General features: G+C 28.8%; 1 protein-coding gene across 13 annotated transcripts in view; it reads right to left on the bottom strand.

The window, feature by feature from the left end:
* Positions 1-20,778, bottom strand: part of LOC109605143 (zinc finger protein OZF) — a 72,860-nt gene that overhangs the window by 17,286 nt on the left and 34,796 nt on the right. Inside the window, exon 5 of one of the 13 annotated variants that reach the window (XM_049964025.1) lies at positions 804-1,860. The exons of 7 other annotated variants lie outside the window; for them this stretch is intronic. In XM_049964025.1, the coding sequence (XP_049819982.1) occupies positions 819-1,860 (1,042 nt within the window). In that variant the 3' untranslated portion in view covers positions 804-818. Of the gene's footprint in view, positions 1-803; positions 1,861-8,214; positions 9,419-9,689; positions 10,861-14,069; positions 15,162-16,388; positions 18,597-19,568; positions 20,725-20,778 lie in introns of those variants that run through there. 5 more of the 13 variants (XM_049964021.1, XM_049964032.1, XM_049964031.1 and 2 more) reach the window with 5 other exon arrangements.

Here is a 20,778-nt window from a genome sequence, read left to right as displayed (position 1 = left end):
TTTTTATTATTTATTAGATTTTGTATATACAATTTATAAAATTTGTCTTACATATTTAGTAATTTAAATTTATGGTAAAATGAGTTAATAAATAAAAGGATAATAATAAAAAAATTACTGAAAAAGTTGTTCATTTTTAGGATGTTTTGCGCATCCACCAAAATTGTCTATAAAATATTAATCAATTATTTTTAATTTCTATGACAGATTCATTTTTAATCCATAGAGTTATTAATTTCATATAATTGTGCGACTATTTCATTGGTTAATCATACTTGCAGCGTGAAAAAAGCAAAACTTTTTTCCTGTGTAAAATAACTTGTCACGTACACTAAAAACTAACCACCATTAAAATGTTTAACTTTCATTAATAAAAATTCCTTAATAACGTATTTATGTTGTATAAAATCGTTACTGCAAATAATTTATTATAAATTCTTTTTACAGAAACCAGAAAAACCTAATATATAAAAAAGTTTGTAACCAACTTTTTTATATTTTATTTATATTTCAATAAAATTAAAGTAAAAATATTAAATTTTGTAAGTCGTCAATAATTTATAATACTTTTCAAAATATATGTATAGAAAATATCAGTTTACATGAAAAATTTTTATAAAAAAAGCCTTCAACAAAAACAAATTTCATAATATGAGTAAATTGAATTGTACAATTATTTCTAAAGTAATTTAGTAATTGTTTTAACGGTTAAAATTTATTATTTTTTTGAACATAAATCAGTAAATTAATAAGAAATTATTTAAGGTTTTAATAAAACATAACAACAAATAAAACTACATTATTTTCGATATTATTCTTTATTTTTTTTTATTATTTTTTGAACAACTCTTCATGTGATTATCTTTTGCAGCCTTCGATATAAATCCTTTTCTGCATAAGTCACACGGATACGGCCTTTCTCCGGTGTGAGTCCTTATGTGGAGTTTCAAGGGAGCCCTTTGAGTAAAGCCCCTACCACAAGTAGTACACACGTACGGCCTCTCACCAGAGTGCACTCTCTCGTGCTCTTTGAGACGTTGGCTCATAGTAAAGCCTTTGTTGCAAGTCTTGCAGATGTACGGCTTCTCCCCTTTATGAGCCCTCAGATGAGCACGGAACATACTTTCTTTATATGTTTTACCACACGTGTCACAAAGATATAGTCTAATTTCCCGTTTTGGCTTATGATTACACTTTCCGTCTATTTTCGTGTCGTTGTCTTCTTTGCATTGTACACAATATTTACTTTTTTCACAACTACTTTTCAGATGGGCAAGCAATGCCTCGTTGGTTAAGAATCTTCTATTACAAACGTGGCAGCTAAAAGGCCTCGCATGGATTTTTAGATGCCCCCTTAAATTTGATTGTTGGGCGAACTTTTTTTTACATAACTCGCAGGTATGGCGCTTCTCCTCGCCGGTGTGAATCACTCGGTGGTCAAAAAGCAACGACTGGCAACGAAAACTTTTACCACATGTCTCGCATAAGTGATCTTTTGGACGATTTTTCTTGTCTTTGTGCATCTTATTAATGTGCACCTTCAGCCTAAAGATGTTGGAAAATCTGGCATCACACATATCACAGAAAATGTTCATGTACTTATTAGCTATGTCAGTACCACTTTGCTCTGCCTCACCATTGTGTTCAACCGGCTCAGTATTAAAAATGAAATTTGTTATAGTTGGCTCTAATTCTTGAAATTCATGTTCTAACTTTATGTTGTTAGTTAGATCCTTAAATTCTAATGAGTCTTCGTCTGTGGTCATCTCAGTTTTTATCTTTATGTTGTTAGCTAGATCTTTCAATTCTGATGAGTCTTCATCTATGGTTATTTCAGTTTTTATCTGTAAAATGTCGATCCTAAAAATAACTTTATTTAGTAAAAAATATATACCGATTAATTATTCAAAAAATTACTTGTGACTGAGTGTCATGCCTTTCAATTGTTTTACTAAATTGAATATCTCTATTTAACTACACGATTATATTTAAATTTATAATTAGTTTAAAAGTTGTTTGGAGTTAATAAAATAAATTCGTAAATTGAATTATATATCTATTTTCATAAGAATTATATGTTTATTTTTTCTAATAAAGTTTATTATTATTCTAATATTTAGAAATATCAGAATAATAATAATTAAATAAAAAAAATGATTGATGTTAATAAAATAAATTCCCCACTTGAATTATATATTACATCAATTTTCATAAAAATATTACATATTAATAGTTTGTGACAGAATTTTTCTAATAAAGTTATATATATAATAAACTAAAGAAACTAAATTATGGTATAAAATTTTTTATATTACACAAAGGATAAAATTAATTCAGAATTAATTAAAGTCATCAAAAATAATTAAATTTTATATCAATTTTAATAAAAATATTATATATTCAAATGTTTGTGACAGAATTTTTAAAATGAAGTTATATCTATAATAAACTAAAGAAATTAAATTATGGAATAAAATGTGAAAAATATCTGAAAATATCATTATTATTATTATTTTATATTTATTTTTAATGTCAAAAAAGGAGAAAAGTTGATTGGAATTAATAAAATAAATTCCCCACTTGAATTATATATTATATATAAATTTTCCTAAAAAATAGTATTTTATAATGAAGTTATATCTATAAGAACTAAAGAAACAAAATTATGGAATAAAATGTAAAAAATATCTGGAAAAATTAGTTTTCACAAAAAATTTAATTTGTTAAAGTATTTTTATAATAACCAAAGGATTAAACTAATTCTGAGAATTAATTTATTAGGTCACTATTTGATATTTGTCTACAATTTGATTAAAAATAATACACAAATTTTTCCATATTTTTATTAATTACAATATTTTTTGAGTGTGTGAATATGATGAATTTTTCATAATAGTATTTTTCTCATTTGTTGACTATAAAAATATTATAAAAGACATTTTTATGGCATCCATAAAATATTGTATAGGTTAACTAATATTGATTAATAAATAAAACAGTTACGGGGGTGTTTCTACCTTAAATGTACTGTAAATATGGAAATACAATTTTACAACTACAAATATATAATTTGATATGTTTTTCTTTACAACAAACTTTTTCAAACAATTTTTCGGTAATCTGAAATTGTTCTAAAATTTTATAAATCTTATTTAAAAGGAAAAAGGCATTCAATTCATTTGGAATACAAATTTACCTTATTCTAAATGTCAATGTAAATGAGTTTTTTTATTAAAATTAAGTTATTTATGCATTCTTGTGGAATAACAGTTATTATAAAAATTAACAATTTAAATTGTCTGTATAAATTTAAAATAAATCATTGACACAGTTAATTAGCTAGATGAATATCTTTGGTAACAAATACATTAAATAAATATAATTAAGAGTGTTTTGATCACTCTAAAATTATGGTATTCTCAATATAAAACGAAAAATTGTACAAAAAAACTATATATTAACTATGTAAAAGAAATAATTCATCAAAATTATATCACTAAATCACATAACGTACATTGAGAGATTAAGGGTTGTGTTATCTTGAAAGTGTTTATATGGAATCTCAGGACTCGAGATAAATTTTACAAGCGTGCTAATTTTAAAATGTATATAACAAAAACCAATACGTTTATCAAGAACCGAAAAATCAATTTCGAGTCGTATTGGTGAATGTTCGTCAATCCGATTCAAAAGGAATCCTGCCTTTGCAAGACTTCATGTGTATATTTAACATAGCTTTGACAACGAAACCTTTTCCACATAATTCACAGACGTAAGGCCTTTCACCCGTATGACTTCGTATGTGAATTACTGGACTAGACCTTTGGGAGAAGGCCTTATTGCAGTGTTCGCACACATAAGGCCTCTCACCAGTGTGGATTCGGACGTGCTCCACCAAAATTGGCTTCTTGGCGAAACACTTTCCACAATAGGAGCAACTGAACGGCTTATAACATGTGTGAGTTCTTAGGTGGAATTTCAGTTTTTCCTTGCTGAAAAGGATTTTACCACAAATATCACAAATGGAGTAATTTCCTGTATGAGAGTTAATGTGGAGTTTAAGACTGTTTCTGTGCTGGTACTCCTTTTTACATATAACACAAATGTGCAGATTTGGACCCACCGAAATTTCGTCTTTGTGCATGTTGAATTTGTGTGCTTGCAAAAACCTTGTGTACATAAAACAAATGGTTTCAGTCCAGTGTGGAAGTTGTCGTGTTCCTGATACCAAGATTCTAAATGGAAACCTTTTTTGCACGAACTACAGTAATATTTGTAGTCTTCAACATCCGTGTGTTTGGAATGGACATGTTCAGTAATTGAGTTGATGTCTTTGTTGGTTATTTCGCACACCAGGAACCTAAACACACCTTCCTCCGAGTGAGTACGCAAATGTACGATATAATTAGCCAATGTTTTATAAGAATTATTGCAGTTATCACAATGAAAATGCTTATTATGGGTTTCTATGTGGTCCTTGACACCAGCAAGGCTTTTAAACGTTTTACCACATATGTCACAGGGATGAAATCCGTTTGAAAATTTAGACGGCCTCAATACAATGTAGTTTTAGTTTAGGCAAAGTTTTTTTATTTTTGTCTTTGTATAATAGGACACTTAAATAGGTGGGTGTCTTTCTCCTCTAGATGTTCTAACTTTATGTTGTTAGGTAGATCTTTCAATTCTAATGAGTCTCCATCTAGGGTTATCTCAGTTTTTATCTGTAAAATGTCGATCCTAAAAATAACTATTTAGTAAAAAAATATATATCGATCAATTAATCAAAAAATTACTTGTGACTCAGTGTGGTGCCTTTCAATTATTTTACTAAATTAAATATATTTATTTAACACTATTATACCTATTTATTATTATTTTATACAAGATTAACTTTAACACTAATTGAAATCAACCAATTATTATTATTTTTGACTTTGATGACTTAATTTTATAATTAATAATTAGTAATTTAAATAAATTATTAGTAACGATTATCTTCTGAAAATTTAAAATATATTTTTTAATAATTAATTTATCCAAGACTATTTCAATAGTTCTTAAAAAATATAATCATATACAACAATTAATTAAAACTGTTTCAGTACACACTGTATATATTGTACAATTTTCTTAATGTACTATATACGTTAATGTATACTATCAGAGTGATCATTTTGATCACTTTGGTTTTTAGTTTATTGAATTTTTTAAAATTAATTTATTTTATTTTTATTCAGTTCCAATCTTACATTAGGCAGTAAGTACAATAAGTTGTTATTTTATAATATTAATCGTATAAATATGTATTTAATAGATTCTTAGATTAGTTAGTTGCTAAAAACAATTTATTTAGAATATATCCAAAAATTAAAAAGTTCATAACATTTTGGCCAATACTGTATATATATTTTTAAAATATATTTTTGAAAAGAAAAAAAACATTATAAATATATAACATTTGTCCCTGATGATTCTTTTTCCAAAATATGAGCAATGTAATTAAATAGAATAGTTTATTTTATATTTAATATTTGATTATTTTATTAAACATCCAATATATATACTTACTGATTTATTTTTATTTTTAATGAATCTTCGTTATCACTTTGTTTCCTGTATAAAAGCACTTGCCACATACACAAAATATTTCTTCTTAATCTGTTAATTAAATTACTGATATTTTCTAATACCGTATCTTCTAAATGTTTTTCAAATTATAATTTAAGTTTTACACATTTATTTAACTATACGCTACCTAAAAACATTTAATATAAGAAAAACGCCATATTGTGTATTTTTTTATAACATAGTTGTCCTGTAAAAAATTATATTACTGAATAAAAACCTCATACTTTGTTTTAATATGGAGTTTCAAAAGATAAAATTTAGCAGCACTATTAAGTGTTTTCGAAGATACCTCTTACAAAAATTAGGTTTGAATCACAATTTATAAAATGGGTTTGTATTTTTCAGTTTTTCATCTAATTAAATAATTATATAATGTAGTCTATTTAAGATGGAAGTACAAAAATCTTAATAGTTAATAGTGTCAAATTGCCATATGTCAACTTTATTGTAAAAAAGGGTTGATATCTTGTTTCTTTCAAAAGTTATCGGGGATAATTTTGTACGACATCACTGAATATTTAAGAATTTAATATATATAACGACATAAATCTTTAAATATATAATTTGGACAACAAATTTTTATGTGAACGTCCAATAAATTATACCCTACATGAACAAAGTTGATTTTTTTATCCAGACAGTTTTTTGTCACATATATTAATGTGGTAATTATTCTTGTTTCATTATACGCATCTTAATTTATAATGTTTTATGCCTGTAACTGAATTATATAGGCTATTCAGTTCTGGCGAGTGTTCTTCGACTGTAACCACCCTTTTATTTGGAAAATTTGTCTCCTAAAAATAATCATATTTAATAAACATATTTTTTTACAAAATGGAAATTTACCTGTTCCAATTAATCATTTTATTGATTTAAGTTTGTCGTTATTATTAATAATAATAACACATCATTTTCCTTGACATGTTTATTACACATCTTTAAAGATTTTATGTGCCTGAAAGATTTCCCCCTAATAGTGCAAAAAAGGGTAGTCTAATTAAATAATAAATACATATATTGTATCTCTTTATTGAAATATGTATACTATCGTATTTACAATCAATTTTGTGTGAACTGCAAACCTATCACTAATGAGGTATAAGTTCCACATACTGCTTAAGCTATTTAGGATTTGGTATAATATAAAATTTGTACAGAAATTTTTACAAAACAGAACATTTTATGAACAAAGAAGTATACAAAGAAAATATCCATTAATTTTTATTATACATTTTTGTCTTATATTTAAGGTATCTACAGTAACAAACTTTGTGGACTATTTAGGTCATTCTGGTTTTATTATAAAAATAAAATATAATTATATAATAAAACAGTCTTTTAAAATAAAACAATATTTATAAGCGAGGGCACTCATTTTTATCAACAAATATTTTTCAACTCATATTTTTAATCCAGGTTTATTGGAATTTCGTTGTTATATTAGGCATATGACAAACGATTTATAATAATTAGGTTTTGTAACCAATAAATGAGTTTAGCCAGTGTGTAAAAAGGTGATATAAAAGTTGTGACAGAATGTACTGCACCAATCAAAAGTAACATGTACAAAAAACTTGAATTTTTGTTAAATATGGTGGAGGAGCCCTTCTGGTCTTCAAACACCAAAGTATCCAGAGAATAGTTCAAATTATTTCCAAATATGACTTGCAAAAGGAAATAATTAATGTTATGGGAATATAGTAAATGGGAGCTTTACCAGTTATTAATAAAGGAATACTGAACACAAAGAGAAGATTTTATTTTAATTTTAAAATAAATTAGATGCCTGTACGAGGCTAAATACAATTTAGGGATTAAAAATAAAAAAGTTGCCTTACTTTCTGTCACAACGGAATCTACAACATGAGATTTGTGATGATGATGATATAAAAAACAATTAGATTTAGTTTATTTCTACTTATTATGTCTTAAATTTGCTGAATAATAAATTAAAATAAGTAAATTAACTTAGTTTGCGATAGTCAACGAGTTCATTAGTAGTACGGTACAACACTATCGTGATTTAATGTAGCTTAGCTATTCAGAACCAACTCGAAATATTTATCGTAAACTATGCCATTATTTTTTGAATTATTTGTTGAATTTTTTTATAACTTTACTCTTGGCAGTATCAAGTAATTGTTAACATTCTATAGTTTGTATTTTCATAACATTTTTATTGAAAAAGTTACTTTTACCAAACGTATTTTATGTTTAAAAATACTTTCTTTTATCACAAGATAATAAAAATTTATTTACATACATCTATTTAAATTTATATTTCGTAAATTAATATCAATAAAACAGGCACATTGCAAATAATTATAACAGTATGTAAATAATAAGTACAATTGATATTAACTGAGAATTTGACATGTAAAACATGTATTATAGTTTTATTTAAGTAATTAGAATAGACTTTTGTTTTGAAACCATAAGGTTTAAATAAATAAATTGAGTAATGTAAAAATCTATTATTAACACTTAATAATATTTTAATCATAAATGAAACATAGTTAACACAATATTTTAATTAAACAAATTTCTTGTAAACTTTAAATACATTTTAATATAATGTAAAACTTAAACGCCAAAAATACATATCACTCTCAATTAATGATAACCAAACTTTGTTTATTAATAAGTATGAAAGTACTAATCATAATTGTCCCCAGAACTGGCATTGTATTGAACGGCAGAACAACTCTTCATATGCGTGTCCATCACACCCTTCGAAATAAAGCCTTTCCCGCAAATCATACAGACATAAGGCCTTTCGCCCGTGTGCGTCCTCTCATGTATCCTCAGAGGACTCCTTTGGGTGAACCCTCTCCCGCAAAACTTGCAGATAAACGGCTTCTCACCTGTGTGCACCCTTTCGTGTTCTTTAAGCTGTTCCTTCCGCGAAAAGCTTTTGCTGCAAGTTTCGCAGGAGTACGGCTTGTACCCCGTGTGAATTCTTCTGTGAAACTTGAGCTTCTCTTTGCTGGACAGTCTTTTGCCGCACACGTCGCACAGTACCGACATATCCGTTCCTGCTTCGTTGTGTTTGCTTAGGTTGTGCCGTTTCAAGCCCGTGGATGATGTGTAGTGCTTGTTGCATATTAAACAGTCGTACTTAACTAATGGGCTGCCGGTCATAATTTCCCAGTGTTGCGTCCGACGATGGGAGGTTAAAAACCACGAAAACATGAAGTGTTTCCCGCATATTTCGCATTGAAAAGGCTTTTCGCCCGTATGAAAGAACTTGTGCTCGATGGCGTGAGTACTAACCGTGAACGCCTTTCCACAAACTTCACACTTGTACTTGGTGGTACCTTCGTGGGCACGAACGTGCATCTCTATGTGGTACTTCGAGGTGTTTCTATAATCACACAAATGACATGAATATTTTCCGTCTTCACTATGGTTTATTGAATGTAAAGCAAAAGCGACATTATTTTTGTATGTTTCAGTGCATATATCACAATGTATTGGTTCATCCAACTCAACTGGCTCAGGATGTACCACTTTTTCAGTTTTCGTCCTTTTAGTCCGTTTCCTTTTGGGCTTATTCGACGACTCAACTTCTTCCTCCTCCTTTTTAATTTGCTGCTTTAGATCTGGGTACTCTTCATTAATGTTTGTCTCAGGTTCCAACATTTGAGCCATCATACTCGTGTCGTAACCGTTGTATTGACTGAACTGGGTGTCATCCACTGGAGATTCTTGTGGTTCTTGTTTTATGGGGGTTATCGATATACCTGGGCCGTAGATTAAATTTTTAAGTATTGACGGATCGAAATACCTAAAACAGAACCATACGTGAGTACATGCAATTAAGTCAAACACACTTTTTCTATCTAAAATAAATAATTGCTGAGTAAATTAAAAATACTTACTAATATTACATAGACCTTAAGTAAAACTGTTAATAATAGGAACACTTTTCTGTCTAAAGGCCTATGCAAGTGTGCAGTCATTTACTCAGTCAGAAGTAAAAACTGGCACCCTGTGGGCCCTTTTTCTGTATTATATATGTGTCGATTTTTGTACTAGTAGATAATAAAAATAGGTAGTAACTAAATAAAGATATATTTTTATAAAAAAGTACAAAAATAATTCGTTTTTTCTATTTTTGAAACAACTAGAGGCTATAATAGAATATGAAAAATAACAACAAGTATATACCAATAGAGCATATACAAAAAATAAATTAATATCCTTAACATAGAAAATAAATATTGTCATCCTATAAATAAATCCGGAATTCTAATAACAATAAAAATCAACAAATCATCCTGAGCACTCATTAATGAGGTCTAGTTGAGGCTGTCATTGAAATGGCAATTTTTCATGTGCGAATCAAGAACACTCTTACAAATGCACCCCTTCCCGCAAATTATACATTTGTACGGTCTCTCCCCCGTGTGAGTCCTCGAGTGGATCTTCAGAGGTCCCCGTTGTGTGAAGCCCTTGTTACAATATTGACAAACAAACGGCTTTTCGCCGCTGTGTATTCTAAAATGCTCCTTCAGTTGCTCCTTCTTAGTAAAACTCTTCGGACACAACGAACAAGAGTGAGGTTTGTAACCTATGTGAGCCCTTTTGTGAAACTTTAGGGAGTCGCCGTTTGCGAGACATTTACCACAGGTGTCACACAAGTAGGTACGTACTTGGGTGTTGTGGATCCTCAAATTGTGCCTCCTTAAACCTTGACTGGTTTTGTAGTCTAAATTGCATTGAGCACAACGAAATTCGGTCACCTTAGGTTTCCTTGGCATTATGACGCTGTGGATAACTCGTAGGTGTGACCTCAGGAGCCACGAAAAGGTAAAGCTTTTGTTACAGTACTGACAAGTGTGTGGGAACTGTTGTAAATGGAAAAACTTGTGCTCAACAGCTTGGAACTCCTCCTTGAAAAGGAGTCTGCAAATTTCACACTGAAACTGACGTTGTTTACCATCGTGACGTCGAATATGCTTTCTAATATTGTTTTCGAACACAGTCTTGTACGGACAAAAGTGACAGTAATAGAACTTTTTGTCGGCAGACTCCGATAGTACCTCCGAATGTTCTTTCGAGTGCAAGGCGAATGTAAGATTAGAATAAAACGCCTCGTTGCAAACTTCGCATTGCAAGCAAAAGGCCTCGAAATCGTTTTCTTGTTTGCCTAAAATTTCCTCTTTGATTTGCAGAATGTCTGTGCCCAAATTTGCTACTACTTCAGTTTTGATATACATTTCATCCCTGCAAAATAATGACTGTAATAACTTGAAACCCCAATTTAAAGGACGCTTTACAAGGACGAAACATACATTTAAACGAATACGACCCAGTGGTGGACACAGACAACAGAAGCAAGTTAGGCTTTCCATTCCTTACTCACTTTTAAAATAAAAAAAACTGAAAATTGATAACTGAAAAGAATGCTCCTTCTAAAAATTTGTAACGAAATGAGTATTCATGTAAAGGGTTGTGAACATGAATAAATAGACTCTTCCTTTGAATAATATATTTACCACAACTCCATAACAATAATGTGATTTTATAGTGAATGACACACTAATACAACTGTGACATTGTGGAACCAGTTACAAATAAAATTTGACATAAAACAGAGTGATTTTAAGATGATTTCTCAAAACATTACCCTGTGTAACAAATGTACAAACCCAATGTGCCCAAATTCTAATTCTAATAAAATAAATAATAATCGTATATTTTATTAGAATTGCTCCATTATCATTTATTTTTATGTGGATAAATTACATTTTCAAGTTTTCCAAATAATTGTCTCAAAGATAATTATAAAAATACAAGTTGTTACAACATAAACATTTAAAAAATATTTTGGAATAAAATAACATTTTAAACATTATAATATAACATTTTATTTTCAGGCAGAAACATACACAAAAAATAATCAAAAAAATTATCAAATTCCTACAACTCTTATCTATTTCAGCATTATAGCATGAAAAAAGAACAATTTGTGATTTAATATTTCAAAAATTCAAAATTAATTAACTCTTGTTGTATGATAAGTTATTTTTTTATTACGTTAATCAAGTGTAGTTGATTAATCTTCTGAAATTTGAAAATACATAGATATACAGTGTGGCTCATTTAAATTAAAATTTGTATTTTTTGTCCAATTTTTCTTTCAATAATAAAGCATGAAAATATATACTTATGCACAAAATATTACTTTTGATCGTAAATTAAAACTTACAGGGTAATTTTTTAGTCATGACAATTGAAGAAATTATATTTATATTTTTTTATAGAAAATCTAAGTATACCATTTTAAATTTCATAAAAATTAAGAATAATTATAATTTATTTTATAATCAAGTAGTCTGTGGAATAAATTGTTAAAAATGGAACAAATTATCTTATTTTTCAAGAATATTGGAATATTATAGTATAAATACTATACTTAAGAGTATTAGTACAAGTATAGTATAATTAGTATTAATAGTATAATACTCCAATATTATTGAAAAATGAGATAATTTCTGCTATTTTTAATAGTTTATTCAACATTTAATTAAAAAATAAATTCATAAAAAGAGTATGATTTTTATTTATTTTTTTTTTTCTCACAGAATTATGAATTATCTCTTCTGAATATGCATATTTTTTATCACAAATGTCATATTTTTTGGACTATAACTAAAACTTACAGGGTAATATTTTAGGCAAGAAATCATCTTAGCAATTTTTTTATAGAATATTTAATAGTATATACTAAATTTCATAAAAATATGCTTATTCATAATTCTGTGAAAATTTAAAAATCATCATTTTTTGAATTAAGTAGTTTTTTATAGAATATCTAAGTATACCATTTTCAATAATATTTAATTTTTTCATAAAAATTAAGAATAATTATATAATTATAATTTATTTTATAATCAAGTAGTCTGTCGAATAAATTGTTAAAAATAGTACAAATTATGTTATTTTTCAAGAATATTGAAATATTATGATATAAACACCATACTTAAGAGTATTAGTATAAGAATAGTATAATTAGTATATTATTAATTGTATAATACTCCAATATTATTGAAAAATGAGATAATTTCTACTATTTTTAACAGTTTATTCGACATTTAATTAAAAAATAAATTGGTAAAAAGAATTATGAATTATCTCATTTTTCAAAAATATTAGAATATTATAGTATAAATACTATACTTAAAGAGTATTATACTATACTTAAGAGTATTAATATAAGTAGTATAAGTATAATATAATTAGTATAGTATTATTAGTATAATACTCCAATATTATTTTAAAAAATAAGATATATTCATAATTCTGTGAAAATTTATGAATTTATTTTTTTAATTAAATAGTATCTCGAATAAACTGTCAAAAATACCACAAATTATCTTATTTTTCAAGAATATTGGAATATTATAGTATAAATACTATACTATAATATAAGTATAGTATAATTAGTATAGTATTAATAGTATAATATTTCAATATTATTGAAAAATAAGATAATTTCTGTTATTTTTAATAGTTTATTCGACACTTATTTAAAAATAAATTCATAGAGTATTATTTTTATTTTTTTTTTCTCACAGAATTATGACAAATGTCATATTTTTTGGACCATAATTAAAACTTACAGGATAATTTTTAGACAAGAAATCATGTAAGCCTGAAATGAATATATATATATAATTTCATAAAAAATGTGCATATTCATAATTGTGTATAAATTTCAAAATCATTATTTTTATTAATTTATTTTTTAAATTAAGTAGTATGTCGAATAAACTGTCAAAATACCACAGATTATTATTTTTCAAGAATATTGGAATATTATAATATCATAATAATTATTTTTATAATAATACTTTAAGTATTGTAATAATATACTGTACTACTATAATATTCTAATATTCTTGAAAAATGAAACAATTTGTGCCATTTTTAACAGTTTATTAGACAGAAAACTTAATTAAAAAAATAAATTCATAAAAAGAATATGAATTTTAATTTTTTACAGAATTATGAATATGCACATTTTTATGAAATTTGCTATATACCTTAATCCAGAGGTTTACTTAGATTTCCCATTTTCACAATTTAGAACTGAAAAAAGTTTGTTAAAATCGGACAAAAAACACAAATTTTATGAGTGTGCTTTCAAGTAGGCCACACTGTATAATATTTCTGGGGGGATCTCTAAAAAGCTTATTTAGTTGATTACAAGTTCAAAATATAAGTGTAAATGGTTTATTTTTATTAATTTTATATTTACAGCCATTTTCTAATCTAGATATACAAACTATTCTAATAATACATAGTAAGATTTTATTAATTTTAACATGTAATGACTGAAGGTTAAATTGCAAAAAAAAATGTTCAAGAAAACCTAGTTTCTGAAAATATTTTTAATTGCTGATTTAATTTTAAAAGTACTTCATCAGTTACTTGTTAAAATTAACATCTTCGAAATCACCATATATTTAAATAAAAAATTGCTCTTGTATTTGTGGACCATAACATTGCAGTAACAAAATCTAAATAACCTTGTTTCCTTACTTTGAGTTGTTGAATAGTCTCAATCAATTCAAGATATATAATATAAAAATCACAATTTCCCGTGCTTATTCTTTTGATGCAGCGACAAGGCCCCTTTGCTTACGAAGCCAGTACTACAAATATCACACATGTAAGGACGCTCTCCAGTGTGGTACCTCATGTGGACGTTCAGCGGCGTCTTTTGCGTAAAGCATCGTCCACAAATGTTGCACGAGTAAGGCCTGTCGCCAGTGTGCGTCCTCATGTGCAACTTCAACGTCGTCCTGAGTGCAAAACGTCGCCCACACTCCTTGCACTGTATAGGCTTGGACCCTTCGTGTATCAGCAAGTGATCACGCAAACTACGCTTCGAATTGACCTTTTTCCCACAAAGATCGCACACGAATCGTTGACCGCCGTTTTTGTGTATCCGCATGAAATGATGCTTGAGGTATTTCTCTTGTAAAAACGTCTTGTTGCATATTTCGCACTTAATGCTCTGGTTGTTCTCGTAGTTTTCGGCGTGTCTGGCCATGTGGCCCTGTAAAGCCGCCTTGTCGTAGCAACCCCGGCCGCAAATGTCGCATACGTGGGCGCTCTGTCCGTGTTTCGACCCCATGTGATTGTTGTACTCCTGGTTGGTCACAAATCCGGCGCCGCAAACCTCGCATTTGGCCACGTACTCCTTTAAATGGCGCTTACGATGGATCACGTACGACCCTTTGGACTTCAACTTCTTCGAACAGTAATCGCACTCGTACGTCTCGTGGTTGCCGTGAATTTTTTTGTGGACCGATACTTCGTACTTTCTCTTGAACGACTTATCACACATATCACATTTATAGGGTCGATCATCGCTGTGAGAGTACATATGTTTGTTTAGTCGTCTGTTATCCTTGAACTGTTTCGAACATACGGGACAATATTTCATTTTTGAGTTTTTCATGTCCTCGTCTATTTCCACTTTTACCAACGACTCAGGTAAGTCTTTGTCGTCGTTCCTAAAATGAAATAAAATTAGTACAATTGGTAATAAATTGCTCCCTGTTTGTAGATGTGTACGTACCATTTAATATCATACATGAAAGATTAGATATTTTATTATTATATATCACAGTTTTGTTTGTGTTCTTATAATAGAAGATATAAATATGTTTTTGTTAATTATCCATTTATGGGGTCATTTTTATGTTTTTTGTATACTGATTAATCATTTAATGGGCCTGAATTTTGAAAGAAACATCATGCACGACAAAGATAGTAAGTCTTCAGTTTGCCCAAGGGGAGGAGCCTTCACTCTCTCTCTCTCTCTCTCTATCTGACGTACATGATGTCTCTCTCTAGATTCGGACAGATTAAACGTTTTTCAATGAAATTACTTTTTGTTTATTTAATTATAAAATTTGAAATAGTCATTAAAGTAAATAAAACAAACATATTCAGTGTAAATATTTTATTGGAATTTTTTAAAAAATATATTACAGTCTAGCTGCGTTTTAAGTACTCCCATACATTCACTTTTTAACAAATATTATTTTACCACATAGATTGTTTGATTTATTTTACAATTTGTTATTAAAATATGAGGATTATATGGAAAAACCATTTCAGATTATAAAAATAATGTTACAATAATTTAAGTAACTAACATTTATTTATACAGTATTTACAATTAAAATGATTTTGGGATAAAAACAATAAATATATTCGAATTTTTATATAAAATATGTTATACAGGAATAACATGGGATAACAAAACGATTTTTTTTGCTGCAGAGCAGAAAAATAAATAACTTATCTTGGATATTTTCTATGTACTGATTTCAAAAAGACTTCAGCTCTAGTTTTAAAGATAAAAGATAATTCCAGTTTCTTCTGTTACAGGACAAAAAGAGAGATTGTCATTTTACATAATAATAACAAATGTGACACAATTTTCATTGGTCATTTCACCAACATCAAAGAGGAATATAAAACAATTAAATATGAACAAAGGTGAGTAATTTGGATTACTTCTTCGTAAAATATCTTTATTATTTATCTTAAAGGACATCAAATTAAAAATCAGCATTAGGTTAGCCTTTAAGAATGGTCATGATTCAATGAAAATAAAATGAAATTAATGGACTGTTGGTTCTGAAAAAAAAAAAATTCTACACACTCCATTATAAACCTATACAGTAGAAAAAGCGTTTGACCCGTCTAAATTTAGAGAGAGACATCATACATGACAGAGACAGTAGAAGTCTGTCCCATAGTGGGAGACTTGCTGTCTCTATTGTACACGATGTCTCTTTCAGGACTCAGATGGATCAAACTCTTTTCGTATTTCGTTTTAACCGTAAATGTTTCCATTACTTGAAATATAAATTTCATGGAATCCTTAAGCAACTCATCAAAGATTACTAATTTAAGTACCAAAGAAATCAGTACTCAGATGAAATATCAGCACAAAAAATCACCAACTTTTCAACCACGTAGATTGACTACATTGAAGAAAATGGAAGAAAGATCCATCAGGACATTAAATATATGGAAAAACGATATCAAGGGAGCAATGGATATACATATTGTGTGTCAGAGGAGCCAACTGAGATAGTAAAATAATGTGAAAGGTACTTAATTAGTCTCAAAAATTATATATGATGGATGAAACCTAATGGCTCATTTAAAATTGCACAAGAACAGTTGAAAAATCAAAATTAAGACCAAAATAGCTGTTGACTCATTATAAAATAAGGGGCCAAACTCCATATATTCTTATTGATAAAATGCTACATTTTAACCATATTTACAATAGACATAAATGTAACATGAAACATACATGGATAAATTCTATAATTTTAATTTCTTTATGTAGTTAAATTTAGTATTTTTTTAATGACATTAAATTTAAATATGTACTAAGTAGGACTGGCTAGTGAGGGTTTACTTTACCACTGCCTTGCCAAGCCTTAAAATGCAGCTGGTTAAAAATACTAAAGTACCTAACTGGTTAATGAATATAATTAGAAAATGGCAGTAGTAAAACTAAACCACTGTACTATTAAGCAATTAAATTCAAAACTATCTAAATTACTGATACTTTTAGATAGTAACTTAGTAAAAAAGCAGAAAAATATATATACATTAATATGCTGTATCTTGATTTGTTGTAAGAGGTTGATGGTCCATTTTATAAGGACTACCCTGTGTATATTATATACATTTTAAAATGAAATAACTCCAAGTACTCTTTTTTTAACAAATATAAGATTATTGTAGAAAATTTTGTCATCGTTTTGTTATGTCATTTGATCAATAACACCCTTAAAATTAACCGCATATGTTTTCTTTAGGTGAATTCATATATTTATTTAAAGAAAAAGTGGGAAAGACTTTTTTCACAACCACATATAAAATAAATTATTAATAATATATTATTTAATATATGTATACAATGATATTGTTAGATAAATCTGTAACCTGAACGAAATATCTTTAATTATTTATGATTTTAATACTTCGACGACACAATACCATGCTTCTTCTTGATATGTAAGTTCATGCTGCTGCGCGAGAAGAAGGCCTCATCGCATATCCGACAAACGAAAGGCTTCTCCCCCGAGTGTTGCCTCAAATGAATTTTGTGGGCGCTACTTTGAGAGAACGCTTTGCCACACACGTTGCAAACGTACGGTTTTTGGCCGGTGTGTGTTCGTAGATGCAGCGTCAGGGTGGTTTTGTTAGCGAATCCCCTGTCGCAAAACTGGCATATGTTGGGCTTCAATCCTTTGTGCACTATGATATGATTGTTGAGGCTGGTTTTGGAACACAACTTTTTACCACATATATCACAAATGTGACTTTCATCACTGTTTCCGCTGTGGATCTTCTTCTTATGTACGTCCAGTGACCGTTCAGTAAGGAACCATTTATCACAAATTTTGCACTGTACTTTGGGGATTTTGTAATTGTCGTTGTGCCTCATTTTGTGCCGTTCCAGGGTGGTTTTGTCGTAGCATGTTCTATTGCATACATCACAAACATAATCACTCCCTTTATGTTTAGACCCTAAGTGAAGTTGGTACTCGCTTTTCGAATAAAATCCTGCCTTACAATATTCGCATTTTATGGTGAAGTCCTTTAAGTGCCTCTTAGTGTGGACCTTCAAAGACCCTCTGGACGCCAACACTTTATTACATAAGTCACATTTGAACATAGTCCTGTTGCCATTATGTACCTTTTTATGACTTATAAGTTCGTATCTTCTTTTGAAGTTCCTCTGACATATTTCACACGTGTGTCTTCTTGTTGGGATATGCGATATACAGTGATTTCGTAGGTAACTCTTTTTTCTAAAACTTTTTGGGCACACAGTACAACAATATTTGTTTTTTCCATCTTCTATATTAATTTTGTAACTGAATTTTACTCCACTCGTCGAGAAAACCAACCTGAAAGGCAAAACTTTTTAGATAGTGGTCAATGGGGTCAAGTTAAAGGGACATTCAATTTCCTACCTGGTACCTACTAATAACAACAACTTGCTGATCTAAAAATGACAATGATCATTCGTATGATTGTTAAATAATATTTTTAACAATAAGTCAGTCTAGATCTAACTTGATTGATGGGTTGTTCTGTACTTCATCACATATTGTTGCAGGAAAAATCCAATTAAGGGAAAATTTGTTATTTGAATATATACTTTAAGAAGATAATAATAAATATTTGAAGTCTGTAGTGAGCATTTAATATATTCTTTAAAGATAATTAGGTGGTTAAAATATTTACACAAACAGCAATCAGAAATAATTAATTTAAAGTATTTTAAGAGGCTCAATTTTTTCCACAGTAAAATACCAAAATTAATATTTGTTTTATCTTTTTTATATAAAATTTTTGTGATTATTAATAATTTAAATTGGACGGCATTGCACAGTTTTAGAAATTGTTTTTTTTCACTTTTAATATCTTCAAAATTATTAAGACCTTGAATAAGTTCTCGCTGTTTCTTTCAGAAAATGAAAGCTGTATTTAAAATATAAGAAATAAACATATTTCACCCAAAATTTTGCAAATCACATTCAAAATTCTATGCACTAAGTGGTGGTACTGCCATTTTTAAAGAAACAAGAACTTCTTCAATTCATTTAAGGTCCTAACTTTTTTCTACTAAATTTTTTAATTGTAATATATTTATAATTGTATTACTCAGATAAGTAAAATAAAATCGACCCAAAATGGATTATTTTTTAGACACAACTCTGGATAATCTTATCAAACAACTATTTAGACACTTAAGGAGTAATAAAAGATGTTCTGTAACAAAATGATAATTCTTTATTTTAAACATAACTTTGAATTTTCTATATATTACTGACAACTCAATAACGAATAAATTCCCCAAATTATAAACTTACATTTATATCAAATATCTTTAAGTACCATATAAATGTAATTAATAATTTTTAACACGTGTTAAATAAATATAGATCATAAACTCAGTGTCAAAATAAAAATAAAAAAATATTTCTATAACAATTGAAAACCTAACAGTGAATTTGTATATAAATTAAACAATTTCAAATGAAAAAATAAATTAAATAGTTTAATTCTTTGACTTTAATATCCTTTAATTAAGATTTAAGAGAGGCAGGAATAATTTTATGTTTATGCTTGGAATGCATATTGAGGACACTATTTGAAACAAACCTCTTGTCGCAAATTTGACACTGGAATGGCGCAGGCCCTATGTGTTTTTTATAATGAATATTATAAGCACTTCTTTGAGAAAATGATCTATTACAAATATCACATGTATAAGGTTTCTCCCCAGTGTGGGTTCTCAGATGAAGTTTCAAAGTGTTTCGACTAGTGAACTCCGCCTCGCAATATGAACATTGATGTGGCTTAATGCCTTTATGGATCAAAACATGTGTGTTATAATACCCCTTGCTGGATAAAGCTTTGCCACAGATATCACAAATAAATCGCTTTGGCTCGTAATCTGAATGGGCAACTTGTTTATGCCTCCTGTATGACTTCCTCATTACAAATTTGCTGTCGCACAACTCACATTGATAACTGGGCCCATTACTGTCATGCAGCAACATGTGTTGCTGCAATATGTACTTGTCGTAAAAGGTTTTGTTACATATATCGCATACATTATCGTTTTTTCCATGCTTCGCATTAAAATGCAAAGTGTACTCAGCTTTTGTGATGAATCCAGCATCACACACCTCACACTTCACCGCATAATCTTTGCTGTGCCTTCTCAAGTGGGTTAAGAATGAGAGTTTCGTTTTTAAAACCTTATCACAACTACTGCATTTGTAAATGTGGGTTGGAATATGTACTACATTTATGTGGGCCTTTTTCGAATGTTTCGTTTTAAAGCTTTTATCACAGAAGTCGCATGGAAATGATTTGACCGTTATGTGCTGAACGAAATGCTTCCTAAGTGGTTTCTTGTCAAGGAACGTGCGAGGGCACAGCACACACTGAAAAATCGTTCGATCATGAGAGTCTCTCGTCATGGTGTACTCGAAACGAATGCCGTTTGAAATCATAAAGAGCCTAAAAAGAATTTATTTTACATTACTGTGAATTTCAGTCTAACGCCACCAAAAC

The sequence above is a fragment of the Aethina tumida genome, chromosome 2 (assembly GCF_024364675.1).
Source record: "Aethina tumida isolate Nest 87 chromosome 2, icAetTumi1.1, whole genome shotgun sequence".
NCBI classification, from domain to species: Eukaryota; Metazoa; Arthropoda; class Insecta; order Coleoptera; family Nitidulidae; genus Aethina; species Aethina tumida.
Note: the sequence above shows the minus strand (reverse complement) of the source record. Positions and strands in the feature narration are given on the sequence as shown.